This window comes from Phacochoerus africanus, chromosome 5, assembly GCF_016906955.1.
Source record: "Phacochoerus africanus isolate WHEZ1 chromosome 5, ROS_Pafr_v1, whole genome shotgun sequence".
Classification (NCBI taxonomy): Eukaryota; Metazoa; Chordata; class Mammalia; order Artiodactyla; family Suidae; genus Phacochoerus; species Phacochoerus africanus.
The window spans coordinates 101191480-101215166 of NC_062548.1; the positions used below are offsets into that span (position 1 = coordinate 101191480).

Genomic DNA, 23687 nt, shown 5'->3' on the forward strand with positions numbered 1-23687 from the left:
ATGTCTGAGTGATCCTGTTTCTCTGCATCCCCTCACCAGCATTTGGTGTTGTCATTCTATTTTATTTTAGCCAGTCTGATAAGTATGTGGTGGTCTTTCATTGCAGTTTCAATTTGCAACACCTTAACAATTAATGATACTAAGCATCATTTCATGTTATTGCTATTTGAATATCCTCTTAAGTGAAATGTCTACTCATGTCTTTTGCATATCTTCTAGTTGGATTTTTTTTTTTACTATTAATTCCTTTATGTAGTCTAGATACTAGTCATTTATGTAGTTTTTACCTATTTTCAAACATGTAGTTTTAAAATATTTTCTCTCAGATTTTAACATGTCTTTTATCCTTTTCACATGGGCTTTTAAGAGCAAAAGTTGGAGTTCCCATCGTGGCTCAGCAGAAATGAATCTGACTAGTATCGATGAGGATGCAGGTTCGATTCCTGGCCTCGCTTGGTGGGTTAAGGATCCGGCGTTGCCATGAGCTGTGGTGTAGGTCACAGACATGGCTCGGATCCAGCATTGCTGTGGTGTAGACTGGCAGCTGTAGCACTGATCCAACCCTTAGCCTGGGAACCTCCATATGCTGCGGGTATGGCCCTAAAAAAGACCAAAAAAAGAAAGAAAAAAAAAGAGCAAAAGTTTTTAATTCTGATGAGGTCCAAGCTCCATGATTTTTTAAATTCAGTAATTTTCATCTGTTTTCTGACCATCTCTACTCACATGGGCAAAAGAAATTCTTTTTTTTTTTTTTGTCTTTTCTAGGGCTGCACCCATGGCATATGGAGGTTCCTAGGCTAGGGGTCTAATCAGAGCTGTAGCTGCCGGGCTACACCACAGCCACAGCAACGTGGGATCTGAGCTGCCTCTGTAACATACACCACAGCTCACAGCAACACCTCATCCTTAACCCACTGAATGAGGCCAGGGATGGAACCCACAACCTCATGGGTCCTAGTCAGATTCATTACCCACTAAGCCATGAGGGGAACTCAGCAAAAGATTTCTATCAGTGTTATCTATCAGTACATAGTGATTCTCACTGCTAATAAAATTAAGCTGATACTAATAATAAATATAAAAATCAGTCTATGATCACTCATTACCACATCTATTCTTCTCATTCCAATTCAATTTATAATCTCTTGTCAAAGATCTCTACATTTGGGAGTTCCCATTGTGGTACAGCAGAAATGAGTCTGACTAGTATCCATGAGGATGCGGGTTTTATCCCTGGCCTTGCTCAGTGGGTCAGTCAGTGATCCGGCTTTGCTGTGAGCTGTAGATGTGGCTTGGATCCTGCATTGCTGCAGCTGTGGTGTAGCCCTGCAGCTGTATCTCTGATTTGACCCCTAACTGGGAACTTCGATATGCCATGGGTGTGGCCCTAAAAAGCAGAAAGATCTCTACATTTGAAGTCAAGTCAACTTTAGCTTGAAAGAGTAATGAGGGATGAGGGATAAAAAAGAAAGCTATTGTCCATTACAATTTTAAAACCAAACTATGCAACCTGAGAATAAAGAGCTGCTGGGTCTAAAAATCTCCACAATGAAAACAGTTCTTGAGAAGACAAGGAGCCTGACTCTTTAAACTCTTAAAATTCCTTTTGCCTGTGGCATCTAAAGTTTAGGAAACACATCCCATTAGATGAGGCAAGTTGTTTTCATAATGAGAAATTAAGGCATATCTAATTACAAAGTACAACTGTGGTCTTTTTGATTTATTCCATCACTTGCATCTCTCAGGTGTTTCATCACTGCCATAATGTATAGCTTTTAATTTCCTGACCACTCTATGTTTCTGGTTTCCTTCTAAACTCAAGGAGCTTAAGTTTAAAAGTACCTGGAAATCAGTGAGGAAAAGAAAATACATGCGAATTTTTTAGTGGACTAGAGATCAGAGAAATCAGCCTTTCATGAGGCAACATCCCTTCTTTTGCAAATATGTCAATGTAATGCATTATGCATCAATTCTGTGTATACGAATAAATATGTAAGAAATAACAGCAATGATAATGAAACCAGAAACAGTGGTAAAGTTGGAGATGAAGTGAACAGGGAGTAGGATAAAATCAATAAGCAATTAAAAAAAGATTGAACAATCTTAATAAGTTTACCAACCTATTTGACTTAAAGAATCCAATCCTGCTGTGATAAACAGTGGTTTATTCTGATCCACACATATTGATTTACTACATGGATAAGAAGAAAAAAGAATCTAATTTAGTTTATCAATCGAATAGCCTGCCTACTGTAAATACAAGAGCAGAGTTTTATATCTAGCCACTGGTGAGAGCATCACCCAAAATGAAAGAGTGAAAGTTAAGGCAAGTGATTTCAAAAATTAAAATATTGTGCATTGGATGTATAGTGGTGAGCACAGCTGTTTCCCCAAAATTAAAACACAGCATTAATAAAGGTTTTATAGGACAAAGAAGTGACAGACCCAAATTATCTTAAAGGCAAGAAAAGTAGGAAGGTTAAGAAAAATACATACTAAAATTATCGATTCAATTTCTAATCAATATAAACAAGTCATAATAGAGGGAAAGCTACTAAAATGAGGGAAAAGAAGTAAAAGAAATCAGGGAAACAAGTATAACATCACTATTTTATTCTAGTCTCAAGTATTTTATAACATTTTACTTGTAAAACCCGAGATATATTTAAACAAAATAAGCAGCAGGAGATAATATGAAATTATCTCTTTTAAGAACAGTTATCCGAGGCACTTCTGGGGTCAAGAAACAAAAGACTGGTAAAGATGATAACTGAATGAGATAATACCAAAAATGATAAAATGAAAAAATATTTTAACTACCTTTTGTCAATGCCAAATACCAACTGGTTAATAACTCCACGTATTTTTAGTAATAGAGCTTCCGATTTACTGGTAAACTAAAAAGATAAAAAAAAAATCAGGGGAATCAATTACATGCTCTGCTTTTCAAATAGCAGGTAAAATAAATATGGTTTTGAGTGAGTACATATTACTGGGAGAATTACTATTTATTTGCCTAACAAATACTTGTGTTTGAGTAAGCAAAGGAAAAGAAAGCAAGCTCAAAAGCAGTTGTCTTAATCCACTCTTCAAACTACAGGAATGCATGATATCGAATGGATTATCCTCATTGCCAAGGTGCAAACTGGTTGGTTACAAAACAGGAAGTGGGCATCATAAATAACTTTCCCTTCCCAGGGCATATTACTGTCTTCAAAGCAGTTAATGTGGGAGTTGAAGGCCTGTCCAACAATACTCACACTCACTAAAATGATTTTTTTTAACTTCTCTTCTGCATTGCTTTTGGAGCCTGAAAAATAAGCTACTGAATATTCTCAGGGGTGGTCTGTAACTAGGGTGATCATAACTGGAACATCTTAGAGAATAAGACAGGGCAGGGGTGGGTACTATTAATAATTAAGCTGAGAAAAATCAGGTGAAAGTTGGGATATATGGTTACTCTACAAATCTTTTGAAGACTAATTTGGATTTTTTGGAGATATCAAACGTCACCCAGCCAAATCAGAGTGACTCAGAGGTACCAAAGCCGGAAAAACAATCTTGAACCAAAATGAAATGTAATTATAAGGCAAAGAGAGATCAGCTTTCAGGATAAGATTCATTACGGATTAAGAACAGGCTCCCAGGGAAAGTATTCCAAGGAGAACACTAGTGTGAATCTATGATTTGATACATTTATATTTTTTAAAATTAAAGCAATTTTATGCTTCTATTGAGACAATTTTTTTTTGTTTTTGTTTTTGCCATTTCTTGGGCCGCTCCTGCGGCATATGGAGGTTCCCAGGCTAGGGGTCGAATCGGAGCCATAGCCACCAGCCTACGCCAGAGCCACAGCAACGCGGGATCCGAGCCGCGTCTGCAACCTACACCGCAGCTCACGGCAACGCCGGATCGTTAACCCACTAAGCAAGGGCAGGGACCGAACCCACAACCTCATGGTTCCTAGTCGGATTCGTTAACCACTGCGCCACGACGGGAACTCCGAGACAATTTTTTAACATGAAAACTTTAATCGAATTTTAAAAACACTTCTTTCTCTTCTTCTTTTTATATTATCTATTATGTTCCCTATATGGTGAAGAAAACCTCACCACAAATGTATTTCATGGGACTACAAGGGCCACCCTTGCAGCATATGGAAATTCCCAGGCCAGGGGTCGAATCAGAACTACAGCTTCTGGCCACAGCCACAGCAATGCAGGATCTGAGCTGCATATGCGAACTATACCACAGCTCACAGCAATGTCAGACTGCTGACCCTCTGAGTGAGGCCAGGGATCGAACCCATATCCTCATGGATACCGTTTCTGCTGCGCCATGATGGGAACTCCCAAGAAGCTTTTAACTCAACTCCCCTTCCCCATCTGTTGCATCAGTTGCCTTGAAAATATCCTCCACAAATAGCTGTAGAGCTTCTACTTGTGAACTCAGTGCCTCCTGGAACTTATTTTCAGAAACAACTTATTCCATTTTTTTTCCTCCTTTTTATTTGTGGCATATGGAAGTTCCTGGGCTAGGGGTATAATCCGAGCTGCAGCTGAGGCCTTCACCACAGCCACAGCAACACTGGATCTGAGCTGCATCTGCGTCCTATGCTGCAGCTCATGGCAATGCTGTATTTTTAATCGACCAAGCGAGGCTAGGGATCGAACCCGCAGCCTCACAGAGACAATGTCAGGTCCTTAGCCCTCTGAGCCACAACAGGAACTCTAACTTATACCATTTTCAGAAAATGTTAGTATTTGAAGTTTCTTTCTTAATTTGAACCAAACTCTCTTGATTCCTTGTTCTTGACTCTAAAAGAGCAAAGAATACATCTAATCCCTTTTCCATGGAACAGTTCAAGTATTTAGTGTTACCACATTCTAGATGGTACAATCTAATTGTATACTGTTCCTCTTAGATCATAATTTTATGTCCCCTACCATCCTGGTGGTTCTCCATTTAATCTGGTCCAACTTATCAACGTTTATTTCTTTTTGCTTTTATTAACTTGATTAGATTGCCCATACTATTGAAGGTAAACTATGTTTTAAAAAAAAACCCTGCTGAGTGTCACTGAATCTTTTTTTTTTGGTCTTTTTGCCATTTCTAGGGCTGCTTCCCGTGGCACATGAAGGTTCCCAGGCTAGGGGTCAAATCGGAGCTGCGGCTGCCAGCCTACACCAGAGCCACAGCAATGCCAGATCTGAGCCACGTCTGCGACCTACATCACAACTTACAGCAACGCCAGATCCTTAACCCACTGAGCAAGGCCAGGGATCAAACCCGCAACCTCATGGTTCCTAGTTGGATTTATTAACCACTGAGCCACAACGGGAACTCCTGAGTGTCACTGAATCTTGTAATGCAGTACCCAACTCGCTCCCTTGAATGGGCTGTAGGGTAAGAGTGGACGTGAAAGATGGGGCTTTGGTAACTTTGGCTGCTCTCTTCTGGGCCTGGGAAGCTGGAAAGGCTTTTCTGGTTCCCTTGGTGGTCCAGAAGTACTCCTCTAACCCCAAGCACTGATCCCTCTGGCTCACTGAAAGCTGAGAGGAAGAATTCTCAAATCATTTCCCCAGTTCCTGAATCTTTTGAGCTATGGTTAACACAGCCTGCTGTGGCCTGCACTGACCTGACTTCACTGAAATCTGTCCCCATAAAAGCTGCCTGGGCCTTGGCTGATCATCAAGCAGGATCTGTTCCTAATGAAAGGCAGGAGTTTCCCCCAGCTAATTAACCCGAAGTAAATGTAGGGCCTCATCTAGTGACAAAAATGAGAAACTACAAGATCCACAGTCTTTACTTCTGTGCCCTGAATGACTAATTTACTTTAAATTTCCTGTATCTTTTCAAAACAGGAAAGAATATTTCCAGAGTGCTTTGTTAATATGTAAGCAGATACCACACAAACATAAAAGGGGATTGCTTTTTTTTAAAGAAAAATACATGATAAAATGTATTTGGAATATTTTGAGAAATGTAAAAATTTTAAATACAAATCCTATGTATTACCTTTAGTCAGAATATACTAGCCATGAAGGCTGGGGGCTAGGCTATGTTGTCTCCAGGTTCCTCTGAACATTTTGATTTAGAGGGGAAAAGAGGCCAATCAAATGGGGAAAAAATCTTTTTTAAATAAAACTGTTTTTATATTTTATTACATTAAAGAATATCCAGCAATATCTGGTCCTGCTGGAGAAGATAATGATAATAGTAATGATATGACCCAGCCTTTACTGAGCAATACTTTGTGTCGGGCCCTGAGCTAAGGATTTCACAGGTACTCCCGTCTATGAATCCTCACAACAAGGTACTATTTTTGTCCATTTTACCCTGGAGGAGACGGAAGCTTCAGTGAGATTCTGCGATTTGTGCAAGACCACATTATCTAGTACACTGTTGCCCTGCGATACGAACCCAGGCAGCATGACTCCGAAGTTCCTATTTTTAACCTCTACAACAAGCAGCCCTTTTTTAAGTTTAAAAAAGAACACACTGTTGGAGTTTCCACTGTGATGCAACAAGATCAGGGGCATAGCTGGAGCACTGGGACGCATGTTTGCTCCCCGGCTAGGCAGCATAGGTTCGGGATCTGGAGTTGCCACAGCTGTGGTGCAGGTCTCAACTGTGGCTCAGATCTGATCCCTGGTCTGGGAACTCCATATGCCGTGGCGCAGCCAAAGAAAGACAGAAAGAAAGAAAAAAAACCCAACATGTTGTTAAAGGTTTTTTTCCTCTTTCAAAAGAAAACAGATTCTCTTAAGGGGAAACTGTAAAAATGGATAAATATATAACCAATTTATCTCTTTCTAAGGATGATTGGTATTTATGGCTATCAGAAATTTAGAATTTTTGCTTGAACACCTAGGCAACACCTAGCAGAGGATGTTCTATAAATGGATGATAAACACTCTGTAACAAGAGAGTTTGGGGGCAATGGGAAAGGAAAGAAGGGGATGACATGCATTCGTAAAAGCATTAGCACCTATCAAATCTGTTACTGTGGAGTTCCCATCGAGGCTCAGTGGTTAACGAATCCGACTAGGAACCATGAGGTTGTGGTTTCAATCCCTGGCCTTGCTCAGTGGGTTAAGGATCCGGCGTTGCCGTGATCCGTGGTATAGGTCACAGATGCAGCTCGGATCCAGCATTGCTATGGCTCTGGCCTAGGCCAGTGGCTACAGTTCCCATTCAACCCCTAGCCTGGGAATCTCCATGTGCCACGGGAGTGGCCCAAGAAATGGCAAAAAGACAAAAAAAAAAAAAAATTGCTACTGTCCATGCAAACCCAAAGGATAGGAAGTGTACAAACCATTAATGATGCTCCGTAATAATGTGCAACAAAACGAAGTGTCTTGCATATTACCTTTCTCTTCTCAGAGTCAAAGTCCTGAAGAAATATGTTATTACAAAGAAAAAACAAGTTGAGGGAACTAAATATCTGTAGCAAGAAAGCAGAAATTTTTAAGTACAGAAATAGATTCTTTCTTATTTATTTACTTTTTTGGAATGTACCTTGAAGGATAGGATTCTATTACCTTGCTATTTGCAGAGAGCTGAACAGAGCTGCAGCCTTCTAGAGCTACAGCTTTCAGATCTTTCCTTGTTTAAACACTTAGCTCAATAGAATTTAGATATTAGCACACATTTTATAACATGGAATACCCTGAGGATTCTCTGACAAGTCAAGATAAGAAGAAACCAATTTTCTACTTTCTTCAATTTAAAAGTTGGGACGTTAAGTCCTGTCCCTTGGTAACTGGATTGGATTTGGTTTCTAAATCCTCTACCTTATCCCCATTTCACAGTATTTACTCTTCCTATTTTCTCTTTCCCAACTATATCCTCTTTTCCAAAATCTTTAAGATGTGTGACCCCTGACCTCTCCCTCCCCAAGTCAATTTTGTCATTTCGTTATTGCATTTGTTTCTCTCCTATAAAGACCAGGCATGCACGTACACAAACTCAACTAGAAGGGGAAGAGCTTACCTGGAAAATATCGTATTTACTTCCAATTATGACCAGAGGAATTGGGAATGGATCAATTAATTCACGATCCTGTTAACAAATATATTTCATTGGTTATAATTATTTATTACTATGTATTCAGCAAATTCTACTTATCTCATTTTAAATCTTCTCATAATGTTGACAATGTTTGCTTGACATAGAGGTTATTCCAATATTTAACTTCCACTTACTAAGCTACATTTCTCAAGCATAAAACTAGAAATAAGTTCCTAAGTTACTGTGATATATAATCACATTTTCATGTTCTGCCCTTTAATTTTCTTATGTAACATAAGAAAATGTCATCTTCCTGTTTTTGTTTTTTATTATTTTGTATTAACTGTCTGTTACAGTAACATTTATACTGCATACGTGGGATCCGTAAACTTTCAGTTATGTTCTGATATTACCTTTGTAAAATACATTCATATACACTCTGGGTACTATAAAATACTGCTCTTAGTTTTCTCAAAGACAAAATTCATGGCTGTATATAAAGGGTGTGTGTTATCACATTGCAACTTTATAATTTTATTAATTATCAGATGATAAAAAGATATTGATTATGTGACAGCCACTGAATGAATCTAAAGTATAGAGTGAAGGTGAAGGCTGTTAAAACCCTGCTCCTTGCTTAAAATTGTAGCTTCATCTAGTCTTTGCCAGGTGACATTTGTACAATCTGGCTTTTTAGCTTCATTTTACAGAGATTATAAAATCAGTATCAAACTACTACTTTAAAACTCTGTTCCTTTTGATTGGTGTAATGTGCCATAACAATCACAGAAGATGTCTAATAAGACATACAAAATCTTTTTCCTTGTTTTGCTCCTGAGGTTTTATTAAATTGCTATAATTTTCCAGTGAACAGGTTCATCTACATCAAATGAATCTCAACTCATGCATACAAATCTCAAGAATGTGTTTGTGATGTTAACTTTAACTATGTATGGAGCTAAGAAATCCAGGAATAACCCCAACAGCCACTCACTGGATGGTCCTTCTGCATATTACTCCATATCTTCTGTCTCATTTCAGAAGCTGCTTTAGAATTTTTCTTCCCCAGCTTCATTATCACTTTATCTACATGACGTTTTGTGGCTTGCAACAGATTCTCCATGGTGGGCCAAAGGTCATTAGGTTTTGAAAGATCCAAAATAAGAACGACAGAAAATGTCCTAAAGAAGTAAAAATATCTTTCAAAAAAAAGACTCAAAAATAATTACCATTTACTGAAATTTGTTTTCTAAGAGTAACACTATAAGGAAAAAAATAGCAATTTTCTAAGAAAGAAATGACCAAATTACAGCCTTATTTATTCCAGTGCTTTTCTCTAATAGTATTTAAGTGTAACAACTGAAGATTTTATTCAAACTAATAATAATCCAGTTCAAATAATCTGCAAGCAAAAAGTTTATATCCAGTTTTGCTGTGTGCTCCAAAGAAGGGAAGCTAAAACAATCACCGCATCAGCGACAATTCAACAATCAGGTGAGAGAAGGAAACAGATTTACTGAGGGACTTTGCTAGGGGATGATCTAGCTTATTCATCAACACCTCCTAGAAGATGTTATAATGGCCATTTTATGGATCAGAAGTTTGAGGTACAGATTCCTGTAACTAATAAATTGTAGAGCTGGTATTTAGATCCAAAGTCACCTTTCTACTATACTTTGCTGTCTCTCTGAAAGCACATTCTTGACCAAGACACATACCACCACCGTCACCACGTATCCTCATGTTCATGTATATCACACATAAAACTATTTAACTCAGCAACAACAACAACCCAATTTAACAATGGGCAAAGGACTCGAATAGACATTTCTCTAAAGATATACTGCCAGTAAACATTTGAAAAGATGCCCAGTACCACTAATCACTAGAGAAATGCAAATCAAAACCACAATGAGATACCACTTCACACTCACTAGGATAGCTTTGATAAAAAGGGAACAAAAATAAAAACAAACAACCCACCCCCCCGCCTGAAAATAACAACCATTGTTAAGGATACAGAGAAACTGGAACCCCTGTGCATTGTTGGTGGGAATGTAAAATAGTACAGCAAACACTGTGGAAAACAGTATAGTGGTTCCTCAAAAAATTAGAGGATTCAATAAATTCCACTTCTGGGTGTTTTGAAATCAGGGACTCAAATAGATATTTGCACACCAAATTCTCAGAGCAGCATTATTCACAATAGCCAAATGGTAGAAATGACCCATGTCCATCAATGGACTGATGGATAAATGAAACATGGTCTGTACATTTGATGAAATATTATTCAGGAAGTATGATCAAGATGGCAGAGGAATAAGACGTGGTGCTCACCATTTTCAGCAAATACATCAAGAAGAAAAAAAGAACCATCGACACGTAGAATGATTCACACAGAACATCTACTGAACGCTGGCAGAAGAACTCAGACCTTCAAAAAAGGCAAGAACCCCTCCACATAACTGAGTAGAATGAAAAGAAAAAAAGAGAAAGAAAAAGAGAGAGAATAAAGAAAAAAAAAAAAGAATTATGACGGGATCAGCTCTCCTGAGAGGGAGCTGTGAAGAGGAAAGGGATCAGCACCCTGGGGGACCACCTAACTGATGAGGAGATCAGCCAGGGCAGAGAAGAAGCCTCAAAGCTTCTCAGAAAAAAGCACAGCAGCCAGTCAGAGGAGGGCAAAGCAGAGAGAGAGCCACATAGACCATCAACACCACCGCCCGGGGCTCCACAGCCTGAGAGACTTGGGCTGCAAAATTCAGTTCTGGGGAAAGGACTAGGGTTGGCTGTGTGGAAACAGCCTGAGGGAGCACGAAAGGAGGCCTGGGCCCACAGGGGTAGCAAGGTACCAGTGTTGGGGAGGGCAAGAGGAGGAGGAGGGGGGGATGGCTGTAGGACCTGCTTTCTCTGCATGTGTGTGGGCTCTCAGGCAGCAGGGCACCTCTTGCGAGGGTTATGGGTGTGGGTACAAGCAGCCGTCTTGGACTCCTGAGGTATGTCCAGCCCACCATCAATAAGGGTCCTGTGAACAGGCATTGCTTGTGGCCTGTCACCTCAAGGGTCACTGCTGTGGAGGGCCCCTGTAACCAGGTGCTATCTGTTGCCCTCACCCCCCTAGAAATGCACCATGAACTGCTGTTGCTGCTGCCAAAGGCTCTGGGTGCCGTCCCACCTCCCATAAGGTCACCTCCACTGCCCAGGGCTCTACAACCAGGGCCTGCTGCCTCCACATTCCTGTGGGCCCTCACCACTGCCAAGGAACTGGCAACCAGGCATTTTCTACAGGTGCTGCCCATTGCCCCTACCTCCATGGAAGCATGTATGGGTCATTCACCTCCACACCCCCTATCAAGGGTCATTCACCTGCACGCCCCCTATCATGGGTCATTCACCTGCACACCCCAATCATGGGTCATTCACCTGCACACCCCTATCATGGGTCATTCACCTGCACACACTGAGGAAAGAGACAGGAAGCATCCAACCAAAAGCAGTCCTTATGCCAAAAATACCCCAAAAAAACCCCAAAAAACAAATAGTAAGCTCACATAAGCTACCCAGAGACACTCCTGCATATAAATAGCCCTCCAAGACTACAATAGATAATTGTTTTCCATAGATTCACAGAATAAGGAAAATATAAGCAAAATGAAGAAGCACAGGAGCCATTTCCAGTGGAAAGAATAGGAGAATTCCCCTGAAGGAACAAACAATGAAACAGACTGCTGTGGTCCAACAGACACTGAATTCAAAAAAAGAGACAGTAAAAATACTGAAGGAATTAAGAACAGATATCAACAGTAATGCAAATTATTTTGAAAATGAACTAGAAATTATAAGACGGAGCAAAGAAAAATTAGAACATTCATTTGCAGAGACAAAAGCTGAACTATAAGCATTGAACAGAAGACTGAACAATGCAGAGGGACAAATAAGTGACTTGGAAGATAGAAAAATGGAAAACATCCTATTAGGACAGCAGACAGAAAACCAAATTAAAAAAAAAAATGAAAGCAATAGAAGAAATCTATGGGATAACATAGAGCATGCTAATCTACACACAATAGGGATTCCAGAAGGAGAGAAAAAAGAAAAGAGGATTGAAAATATATTTGAAGAATTTATGGCTGAAAACTTTACAAATCTAAAGAAGGAAAGAGATATCCATATACAGGAAGCACAGAGGGCTCCAAACAAGTTGAACCCAAATAGACCTACACCAAGTCAAATTATAATAAAAATGGCAAAAGTTAAAGGAGAGGATTCTAAAGGCAGCAAAAGAAAAACAGAGAGTTAATTACAATGGAACCCCCACAAAAGACTATCAGTTGATTTCACTACAGAAATTCTACAAGCCAAAAGAGAGTGGCAAGACATATTCAAAACTGGAAAAATTTGCAAACTAGAATACTCTCCCCAGCAAGATTATCATTTCAAAAAGAAAGAGAAATAAAGAATTTCTCAAACAAAAACTAAAAGAACACAACAATATTAAACCCATTCTAAAAGAAATATTGAAAGATCTCCTCTAAACAGAGAAGAAGTAAGGAGACATAGGATGGATGAAATCACAATTGGAAAGTAATCACTTAAATAAGCCTCTATACAGATTAAAAAGAACAAAAAACTATTTGTAAAAGTGATGATAAACACAAGGAAGAGCAAAAGGATAAACATGAAGATATAAAAAAGGACATCAAAATCATAAAATGTAGGAGAGTAAGAAAATCAAGAGTCTTTTTTTTTTTTTTTAGAATGTGTTTGAGCCTATATGACTATCAGGCTAAAGCAAGCAGATATAGGAAGGGGTTAACAATCATAAATCAAAACCAAACAATATATTCACAAAAACCAAAAAGAGGACATAAGCATAAAACAAAATGAAATCATTCATCAAAAAAAGAAAAAGGAACAAAGGAGAAACATAATCATCGGGAAAACAAGGTTTAAAACAGCAATAAATACATATTTATCATAAATGTCAATGGACTGAATACTCCAATCAAAAGACATACAGTGGCAGACTGGATTAAAAAACAAAAGCCTACAATATGCTGCCTACAAGAGACTCACCTTTAGGGCAAAGGACACATATAAATTGAAAGCAAGGGGATGGAAAAAGATATTTAATGTGACTGGAAATGACAGGAAAGCAGGAGTCACAATATTCATATCAGACAAAATAGACTTCAAAACAAAGTCCATAAAGATAGACAAAGGAGGACACTATTTAAAAATAAAAGGATCAATTCAAGAAGAGGAAACATTACACTGGTGAATATATATGCTCCTAATATAGGAGCACCCAAATACATGAAACGAATCCTAACAGACATAAAAGGAAAAATTGATGGGAATACAATAATAGTAGAAGACTTGAACTCCCTACTGACATCAATGTACAGGTCCTTTAGACAGAAAAATCAATAAGGCAACAGAGATTGCAAATGACAATAGAACAGTTACTTAATTGATATTTTCAGGACATTACATCCCCCAAACCCAGAATATACATTCTTTTCAAGTGCACATGAAACATTCACTGGGATTGACCAAATACTAGGACACAAAACTAATGTCAACAAATTTAAGAGTATAGAAATTATTTCAAACATCCTTGACCACAATGGCATAATACTAGAAACCAACCGCAGGAAAGGAAATGAGAAAAAAACCTACTACATGGAGACTAAAAACCTGCTATTAAAAAACCAATGGGTCAACAAGGAAATCAGAAAGGAAATTTTAAAATACCTGAGACAAATGATAATGAAAACACAATCATAGAAAAGCTATCGAATGCTGCAAAAGCAGTTCTTAGAGGGAAGTTCATAGTGATACAGGCTGTCCTCAAAAAACAAGAAAAAAAATCTCAAATAAATAGCCTAACCTATCACCTAAAAGGATTAGAAAAAGAACAAACAAAACCTAAAGTCAGCAGAAGGAAGGAAATCATAAAGATCAGAGAGAAAATCAATAAAATAGAGATTAAAACAACAATAGAAAAAAAATCAATAAAACCAAGAGCTGGTTCTTTTAAAGGGGACATAAAATTGACAAGTCTTTGGCCAGATTCACTGAGAAGAGAGAACCCAAATATGCAAAATATGAAAAAGAAGAAATCTAAACAGATACTGCAGAAATACAAAAAACCATAAGAGAATACTATGAACAATTACATGGCAACAAATTTGACAACCTAGAAGAAATGGGCAACTTTCTAGAAATACTGGTCCACCAAAACTGAACCAAGAAGGTCGATAATTTGAACAGACCAATCACTAAAAATGAAATTGAATATGTAATAAAAAAAAAAAACCCTCCCTACAAACAAAAGTCTAGGACCAAATGGCTTCAAAGGTGAATTCTACCAAACATACAAAGAAGGTCTTACACCCATCCTACTTAAACTTTTCCAAAAGACCGAAGAAGGAAAACACTAACAAAGATGTTCTATGAAGCCACCATCACCCTAATACCAAAACCAAAGATACTACCAAAAAAAAGAAAATTATAGGCCAATATCTTTGATGAATATAGATGCAAAAATTCTCAACAAAATTTTACCAAGCAAATCCAACACATAAAAAAGATCATACATCATGACCAAGTGGGATTCATCCCAAGTTCACAAAGATGGTTCAACATAGGCAATCAATGTCATACACCACTTTAACAAAGGAAAAGTCAAAAACTAAGTGATCATCCCAATAGCTGCAGAAAAAACGTTTGACAAAAATCCAACATCCATTCAGGATAACAACTTTCAGCAAAGTGGGTATCTCAACATAATAAAAACCATTTATGACAAACCCACAGCCAACACTCAACAGAAAAAAGCTGAAAGCTTTCCTGCTCAAATCTGGAACAAGACAAGGATGCCCACTCTCACTAATTCAACACAGTATTGAAAGTTCTAGTCACAGCAATCAGACAAACAAAGGAAATAAAAGGTATTCAAATTTGAAAAGAGGTAAAATTGTTACCATATGCAGATTACATGATACTATATGTAGAAAACTCTAGGGACTCCACACTAAAACTATTCAAACTGATAAATGTATTTGGCCAAGTAGCAGGATACAAGATTAACATTCAGAAACCCGTTACATTTCTGTGTACTAAAAATGAAATATTAGAAAAGGAATATAAAAAAATTACCTTTTAAAATTGCACCAAAAAAATAACTATCTAAGCATAAACCTAACCAAGGAGATGAAGGACTTATATGATGAATACTATAAAATATTAATCAAGGAAATTAAAGAGGATTCAAAGAAATGGAAAGATATCCCATGCTCCATGGAGTGTAAGAATTAATATTGTTTAAATGGTCACATGACCAAAAGATTCAATGCGATCCCTTTTAAATTATCCATGACATTTTACACAGAACTAGAACAAATTATCCAAAAATTTATATGGAACCATTTAAAAGACCAAGAATTGTCAAAAACAATCCTCAGGGGAGAGAAAAAGCAGTAGCATACCAAAAAAAAAAAAAAAAGCATAACTCTCCCAGACTTCAGACAATATTACAAAGCTACAGTAATCAAGACAGTGTAGTATTGGTACAAAAACATATATATTGTGAGTTTCCATTGTGGTGCGGTGGAAACGAACCTGACAGTTATCCATGAGGATGAGGATTTGATCCCAGCATTGCCACAAGCTGTGGTGTATGTTGCAGACATGGCTCAGATCCCCCATTGCTGTGGCTATGGTGTTGGCTGGCAGCTGCAGCTCCAATTTGACCCCTAGCTTAGGAAATTCCATATGCCATGGGTGCAACCCCAAAAAGCAAAAACAAAACAAAACAACAAGAAACAAAACAGATATATGGATCAATGGAACAGAATAGAGAGCCCAGAAATAAACCCAGACACCTATGGTCAATTAAGCAAGAATATAAAATAGGAAAAAGTCTCTTCAGCAGGTGGTGCTAGGAAAACTGGACAGCTTCATGTAAATCAAACTAGAATACCATGCACAAAAGTAAACTCAAAATGGCTTAAGTACTTAAACATAAGACATGACACCATAAAACTTCTGGAAGAGGCAAAACATTCTCTGACATCAACCTTATGAATATTTTCTTAGGTCAGTCTCCCAAGGCAATAGAAATAAAAACGAAAATAAACTAACGGGATCTAATCAAACTTAAAAACTTTTGCACAGCAAAGGAAACCAGAAAAAAAAAAAAGACAACATACATAATGGGATAAAATAATTGCAAACGATGCACTGTCAAATGTTTAATATTTGAAATTTACTATTGACTCATATACAACTCAACAACAAAAAACTCAAACAACCCAATCAAAAAATGGGTAGAAGACTTAAACACTTCTCCACAGAAGACATACAGATGGCCAGTAGGCACATGAAAAAATGCTCAACATCACTAATTATTAGGGAAATGCAAATTAAAACTATAATGGAGTACCACCTCACACTGATCAGAATGGCCATCATTAGTAAGTCTACAAGTAACAAATGCTGGAGAGGGTGTGGAGGAAAGGGAACCCTCCTACCGGGCTGATGGAAATGTGAATTGGTACAAATACTATGGAGACTCCTCAGAAAACTAAATATAGAACTACCATATAATCCAGCAGTCCCACTCCAGGCATATATCTGGACAAAACTACAATTCAAAAAGATACATGCACCCCTCATGTTCATAGCAATACTATTTACAATAGCCAAGACATGGAAACCTAAACTTTCACTGACAGATGAATGGATTAAGATGTGGTACATATACACAATGGAATACTACTCAGCCATAAAAAAGAATGAAATAATGCCATTTGCAACATGGATACAACTAGAGATTCTTGTAGTCAAGTAAGTCCCAGAAAAACAAATACCCTATGATACTGCTTATTATGTGAAATCTAAAATACAGCACAAATGAACCTATCTACACAACAGAAACAGACTCATAGACATAGAGAACAGACTTGTGGTTGCCAAGGGGGAGAGAGAGAGGAAGTGGATAGACTGGGAGTTTGGAGTTAATAGATGCAAACTATTACATTTTAAATGAGGAAGCAATGAGATCCTACTGTATAGCACAGGGAACTATATCCAGTGTCTTGGGATAGATCATGATGGAAGATAATGTAAGAAAGAGAATGTATATGTATGTATGACTGGGTCACTCCGCTGTACAGCAGAAATTGGCACAACACTGTAAATCAACTATACTTCAATAACATTTTTAAAAATGAAAAAAGATAACAAGGATCTACTGTATAACATAGAGAAATCTACTCAATGCTCTCTAATAACCTATATGGGAAAAAAGAATGAATATATGTATATTTATAACTGAGTCACCTTGCTGTACACTTGAAACTAATACAACATTGTAAAGGAACTCTATGCTCTGATAAAGTTTTAAAAAAGAAAAAAATAGAACAGAAATGGTGAGATCTTCCTGACAAGTTTGAAAAACCAGACCAAAAAATGAACACAAATATATTTCTCTTACACTTGTGTTATAAAATGAAATGTAAAAAAATTTTATTCAGCTTTATAAAGGAAGGGTATCTGATACATGCTACAACATGAATGAATCTTGAAGACATCACTTTAAGTGAAATAAGCTAGACTCAAAGGACAAGTACTGTATTTCATTTGCATGAGGTACAGAGAGTAGTCAAATCATAGAGACAGAAACTAGAATGGTGGTTGCCAGGGGTTGGAGGAGTGGGAGTTAGGGTGTTATTGAGTAATAGTTACAGACAGTTCAGATTGAGAAGATGAAATAGTCTGGAGATGGATGGTGGTGATGGCTGTATAACAATGTAAATATACTTACGGCCACTAAGCTGTACATTTAAAAATGGCTAAAGTGGTGAATTTTCTGTTATGATCTTTTACCATAATAAAAATGAACGCATATAAATCTAGGGGTATTTCAGAAGATGACATAATATGTATGTAGGGCCATAATTATGGGCCAATATATCCTTGATCAACAGGTAAACATTCTGCTAATAGAGTTACAATATATGTTATTTTATAATATAGTCAAGTTATTTTTCTTATTTTGATCAAATCAGCTATTTTGTGTAAAGCAAATCAGTAGCTAAATTCTATAATATGTCTAAATTCAGAAAGTAGTCTTTTTAGGCATTATCAAGATTTTCTATAAAATTACTGTGCTATTAAATTATCTAGCCAATCATATGTCATTTTAATAAGCTCATAAACTGGTTTGCTTAATTTTAACAACATAATATATACAGTTTTTAATAGTAAGGAAACAAATTTTATTTTCAGGGTTTTAGTATTGTTAATGCCTTTTTTTTTTTTTTTTCTTTTAAAGAGGCCTATGGTTTAACTTTTTTTTTCGGCTTTGTCCACACAGCATGCAGAAGTTCCCAGGCCAGGGATCAAACTCACATCACAGCAATGACAATGCCAGATCCTTAATCCCCAATGCCACCAGGGAAGTCCCAACTTTTTTTCCACTATGGCAAAATAAATATAACGTAAAATTTATCATCTTTTTTCCAAATAAGAATAAATTTGTTTTAAGCAAAGGTGAAAGGGATTATTCAACTTTTTTTTAGGATTAAAATGTATGCATCCAGTGTACTAGAAATATTCATGTTACTTTTACCTTCATGGCAAATGGCAGCTAAAAAACTTTTTTTTTTTAACACAGCCATCCTCTTAAAGCAGGGAAGTGGGGACTTCCCATTGAGGCTCAGCAGGTTACAAACCTGACTACTACCCATAAGGATGCTAGTTCAATCCCTGGTCAATGGGTTGAGGATCCGGCGTTGTCATGAGCTGTGGTGTAGGTTGAAGACGTGGCTCGGATCTGGTGTTGCTGTGGCTCTGGCCGGCAGCTGCAGCTCTGATTCGACCCCTAGCCTGAGAACTTCCATATACCACAGATTCAGCCCTAAAAAGCCAAACAAACAAACAAACAAACAACAGCCACAAAAACCAGGGAAGCAGACCACAGGAAATGCTCTATTACAAATTATCTCAAGTCTCTGGAGATGTTCTATGCATTTATAATTATTCTATGAACAGTCATTTTAAAGATAAGCACTGCTGGTAGCATTTGGTATCATTTTCTGAAGTTGCTGGGCTTTGTCCAACACAAGAAAATTATGTGTCAAATTAAATCCAGTCACAAAACACTCAGATTTGCAACTATATTAGGAGTGAAATGTTTTCCAGGAATTCTTCAACCACTCAGCAAACTACTCTGGACCCAAGCCTCTGGTGGCCCTTCCCTCTGTTGATCAGAACCCTGACCTTCTTTTCTCTGAAAGCAGCCTCTAGCTGCCTGGGGTTGCAGGGCAAGAAGACCAAGAGCCCACAAACCGAGGCATTACACAGAAGCTGTAGAAAGACTTGCCTTCCAGTAGAAACCGGAATTTCTACAAGCCAGCGAGGTCTAGAGAAGAGAAGTGAGGTAACACAGCAAGGTGATGTGACACGTCAGGGCCAGAACTGGAGCCAGCGCCCGGCCAGGAAAGAGCTGCTCCCAGCCTTTTCTCACTTCTGTCAGCCTCCGGCCAGGCTCTGCTTCCTTCAGCTCCTCCCCACCCTCGCCATCTCTCCTCAACCAACCACCATGATCTGCCCTAATTCCCAGGCAGCTTTGATTCTTTTTCTCTGTTAGGACAAATAAACTATATAACTGTAAAATTCCAAGATTCTGAAAAACAACATCAGAGGAAAATGGTGGTTCTAAGTGAAAAAGATCTCAATGTGGATATAAAACATCTCACATCTGTTCAAAGGTGAATTTACAAACTCCGAAAACACTGAAAAATACCTCAATATGTGGAGAGTGGTTATCTTTCACATTGTTGAGGATGCTTTTACTTTCTAGGTACTTTTTAGGATTTTCTAAGTTTTCTATATGGCATACATTACTTTGGTGATAAGACAGTAAATTATATTTCTTTAAAAGAAAAAAAAAATCACTGGACAAATAAAGCCAATGTTACTGGCTAGTTATGGAAAAACAATTATCCTGGTAACAAGAAATAATGCCATACTTATTTGGATCTTAATGGCTGAAATGTAACAAAGAATTGTCAAGCCTTTCGTATTTGGTCCAGGGAGCAGCAATGATTTGTGCTAAACTCTGACAAGAGTAAGATATTTTAGATTTCAAAATTTTGTTTTCCTTGGCTAAGATGGGTTCCCAGGAACATTGTGAGAAATGTCACAATTTTCCACATCTGATTTGGCCAACATGTGGGAGTCATTGTCAGGAAAGCACCACCAAGGAGTTTGAGGTTTTCCCCCAGGTTCTATTTCTTTAAGGTCAGCAACAGACTTCCTTTCTCCTCTAACTCATAGACTTCCCTTGGATGAGGTTTCAGTGGTACGAATTAGCAGTAAATTCAAAGGTGACTTGTAACATCCAGCTGAAGGAAAAACTCAGGGCTCAATGAGCTCACACTTGGATGGGTATTAGAAAGAACTGTTTTCAAATTGATTTTTGCCAAGTGAATTCACTGCCCAAGTGTCATCTGACATATTTTTGTTTGTTTGTTTGCAGGTTTGAGAAATATATGGTATTAGTTGGAATGCCAACTATCTCACTTCAGCACTGGCCAGAACCTTGGTTTTTCTCAAAATCTGAGGGTGTTACGGTTTAAGCACACAGAAAAGAAGTGAACTTAAGCCCTTCAGCAACATAAAAGTGTCCCTGCAAATTCTGATTCACAAAAGCCTGCTCATATTCATCCCGTGGCCTCTCCTGTATACCTACTAGCAACAGTTCCTGGAGTTAGTCCACTTACCGTAAGGTGTCACTTGTGATTGGTATGCTGATTAAGTCCAGTAAAGATGTCCCTCCACCTAGTTCCCAAAAGTGAGCAATATCTTTTGGCTGAAAAGAAAGGGTTTTTTTTTTCCACTTTAAAATTTTTGATTTTTTGGCTTTTTTTTTTTTTTTTTGTCTTTTCAGGGCCACACCCGCAGCACATGGAGGTTCCCAGGCTAGGGGCCCAATCAGAGCTACAGCTGCTGGCTTACACCACAGCCACAGCAACACGGGATTTGAGCTGCGTCTGCAACCTACGCCACAGCTCACGGCAACACCGGCTCCTTAACCCACTGAGTGAGGCCAGGGATCAAACCTGCAACCTCATGGTTCCTAGTCGGATTCGTTTCTGCTGCGCCACAATAGGAACTCCAATTTTTTGGAATTTTAACTACTTCTTATACTTCATTAGCACTGGCCAGTATTAATTATGGATACAGAATACTACAGTTCTCAATCAACCCTTTCTTGGCAGTCAAAATTTTCTCCATTCTCTATCTCATCCTTCAAAATGCACCAAGTCATCTATTCCAAAGGAGATGAAACATTAAAAATATACACGTGGGAGTTCCCATTGTGGCAGAGCGGAAACAGATCAGACTAGGAACCATGAGGTTGCGGGTTAGATCCCTGGTCTCACTCAGTGGGTTAAGGATCCGGCGTTGCTGTGAGCTGTGGTGTAGGTCGCAGACACAGCTCAGATCTGATGTTGCTGTGGCTGCGGCGTAGGCCAGTGGCTATGGCTCCAATTCGACCCCTAGCCTGGGAAACTCCATATGCGTGAGTACGGCCCTAAAAAGCAGAAAAAAAAAAAAAAGAATATACATGTGTATATTAATGCCCCAATTCTAGTAATACCTTAATAGAAGACATTAAACAGCGCCCCAAATCTGTAAACATCACATGTAGCAGACACTCACTCAAATGTGGTTTTTTTTTTTTGGCTTTTTAGGGTTGCACCCTCAACATATAAGGTTCCCAGGCTAGGGGTCAAATCGAAGCTATAGCTGCAGGCCTACACCACAGCCACAACAATATCAGATCTGAGCTGTGTCTGTAACCTACACCACAGCTAACGGCAACACTGGATCCTTAACCCACTGAGAGAAGCCAGGGATCGAACCCGCAACCTCATGGTTCCTAGTCAGATTCATTTCCACTGTGCCACAATGGGAACTCTTTTTTTTTTTTTTTTCCAATTTTTTTGCTGTTGTTGTCTCCTAAGGGCTATGCCCATGGCATATGGAAGTTCCCAAGCTAGGGGTCGGTCAAATCGGAGCTGTAGTTGCTGGCCTACAACTTGCATTGGTGAATCCAGGAAGCAGCAGCAGGCAATTTTAACTCTTTATACACTGTCTAAGAACTAAACATTTGGATTGGATCAATATATAAAAATTTGCCTATGTTATGGGAGATATGGGACCTTCTATTCTAGACTGTTCTTCCACACACCTAACTTTAAGAAATGACTTATTGAAAAAATAAAAAAATTAATTAATTAATTAAAAAAAAAAAAAGAAATGACTTATTGGAGTTCCCACTGTGGCACAACAGGATTGGCGGCATTTCTGGAGCTCTGAGATGCAGGTTCATTCCCTGGCCTTGACACGGGGATTGAGGATCTGGCATTGCCACAGCTGTGGCACAGATCACAACTGTGGCTTGGATCTGATCCCTGGCCTGGGAACTCCATATGCTGTGGGAGGGAGGGAGCAGGGAAGGAAGGACTTCTTTTCATGTGAGAACTCGGAAAGAGAATTCTATTTAGGAATTTTCATTCCCCCAGCATATACTGTAAGTTCTCCCTCTATCCTGAACAATTTCTAGCTTTCCTCTGCAGATACACTAAAACAAGTGAAAATAGAATTGTGAGCAATTAGGGCCTGTGGTCTCAAATAGCATTACCAATTTCAAGATGTATTTATAAAATATTAATAATTTCTAATAATTTCTCAAAATAGAGAATATTTTCATAAACATTACACAAGTCAAGCTCATATTTTTAGCAGATTTTCTGGGGGAGACAGAAGACAACTCACACTTTTATTCTCATTAAAAAAAAAATGCCAAAAACTGTGCAAGATATTTCCAAAGGAGTCTTATTCCAGCATTTTAAGACATAACAAATGAGAAGACCAAAATATTTTCACAGTTTGGTTGGCTTCAAATGTGCTGAGTTGCACTTATGTTTAAAAATACAAGGCTAAGGGAGTTCCTCTGTGGCCTGGTAGTTAGGGACTTGGCATTGTCCCTGCTGTGGCTCAGGTTCAATCCCTGGCCCAGGAACTTCTGCATGCCATGGGCACTGCCAAAAAAAAAAAAAAAAAAGCACATAACTAGAAAGTATATAGCTAGATACTTTTATTGATTATAGATAAGATGGAAAATGTAAAACAATGTCAGCATCATTATTTCTCCAACTAAGGGCATAGCAGCATCACCTAAACAGACACTCACTATGTTATGTCCTTTCGCTCTCCTTCCATATGTGTACTCCAAAGCTAAGGTTGGTTTCGGTGGCTCATCCCTGTACAATAAAGACAGGTAGCATTACCATCATGGGTGGGGTTGTTCTGTTATGCTATCATCTTACCTGATTTATTTTTGCTTCCTCTTAAAAACTTTATTTTAGTAGTAGAGAAGTTACATTTTACATACGACATTGAGATACAAATGATTAAAAATGTACCTAAAAATTAAGCCTTCAAAAAACCATCTATTTCAGTAGCAGCTGCAGAGGTGAGTGACGGCATCTGCATGTAGCAGTGGCTGCATCCAGAAACACCACTGGGGCAGGGGGGGAAGGCAGCAGGCTGGCAGTGATGGTGGACAGGTCAGGGCACAAGTTCGCTGCATC

At 38.3% G+C, this 23687-nt stretch overlaps 1 protein-coding gene across 4 annotated transcripts in view; it reads right to left on the reverse strand.

The window, feature by feature from the left end:
• DYNC2LI1 (dynein cytoplasmic 2 light intermediate chain 1) overlaps positions 1 to 23687 on the reverse strand; it is a 51046-nt gene that overhangs the window by 7098 nt on the left and 20261 nt on the right. For 2 of the 4 annotated variants that reach the window (XM_047782170.1, XM_047782169.1), the window contains 7 exons: positions 23288 to 23357; positions 20808 to 20896; positions 9008 to 9194; positions 7996 to 8064; positions 7319 to 7396; positions 2821 to 2897; positions 2121 to 2191 (listed from right to left, as the gene is read on the reverse strand). In XM_047782170.1, coding sequence (XP_047638126.1) covers positions 2121 to 2191; positions 2821 to 2897; positions 7319 to 7396; positions 7996 to 8064; positions 9008 to 9194; positions 20808 to 20896; positions 23288 to 23357 — 641 coding nt within the window. The remainder of the gene's footprint in view (positions 1 to 2120; positions 2192 to 2820; positions 2898 to 7318; positions 7397 to 7995; positions 8065 to 9007; positions 9195 to 20807; positions 20897 to 23287; positions 23358 to 23687) is intronic. The other 2 variants (XM_047782171.1, XM_047782172.1) reach the window with 2 other exon arrangements.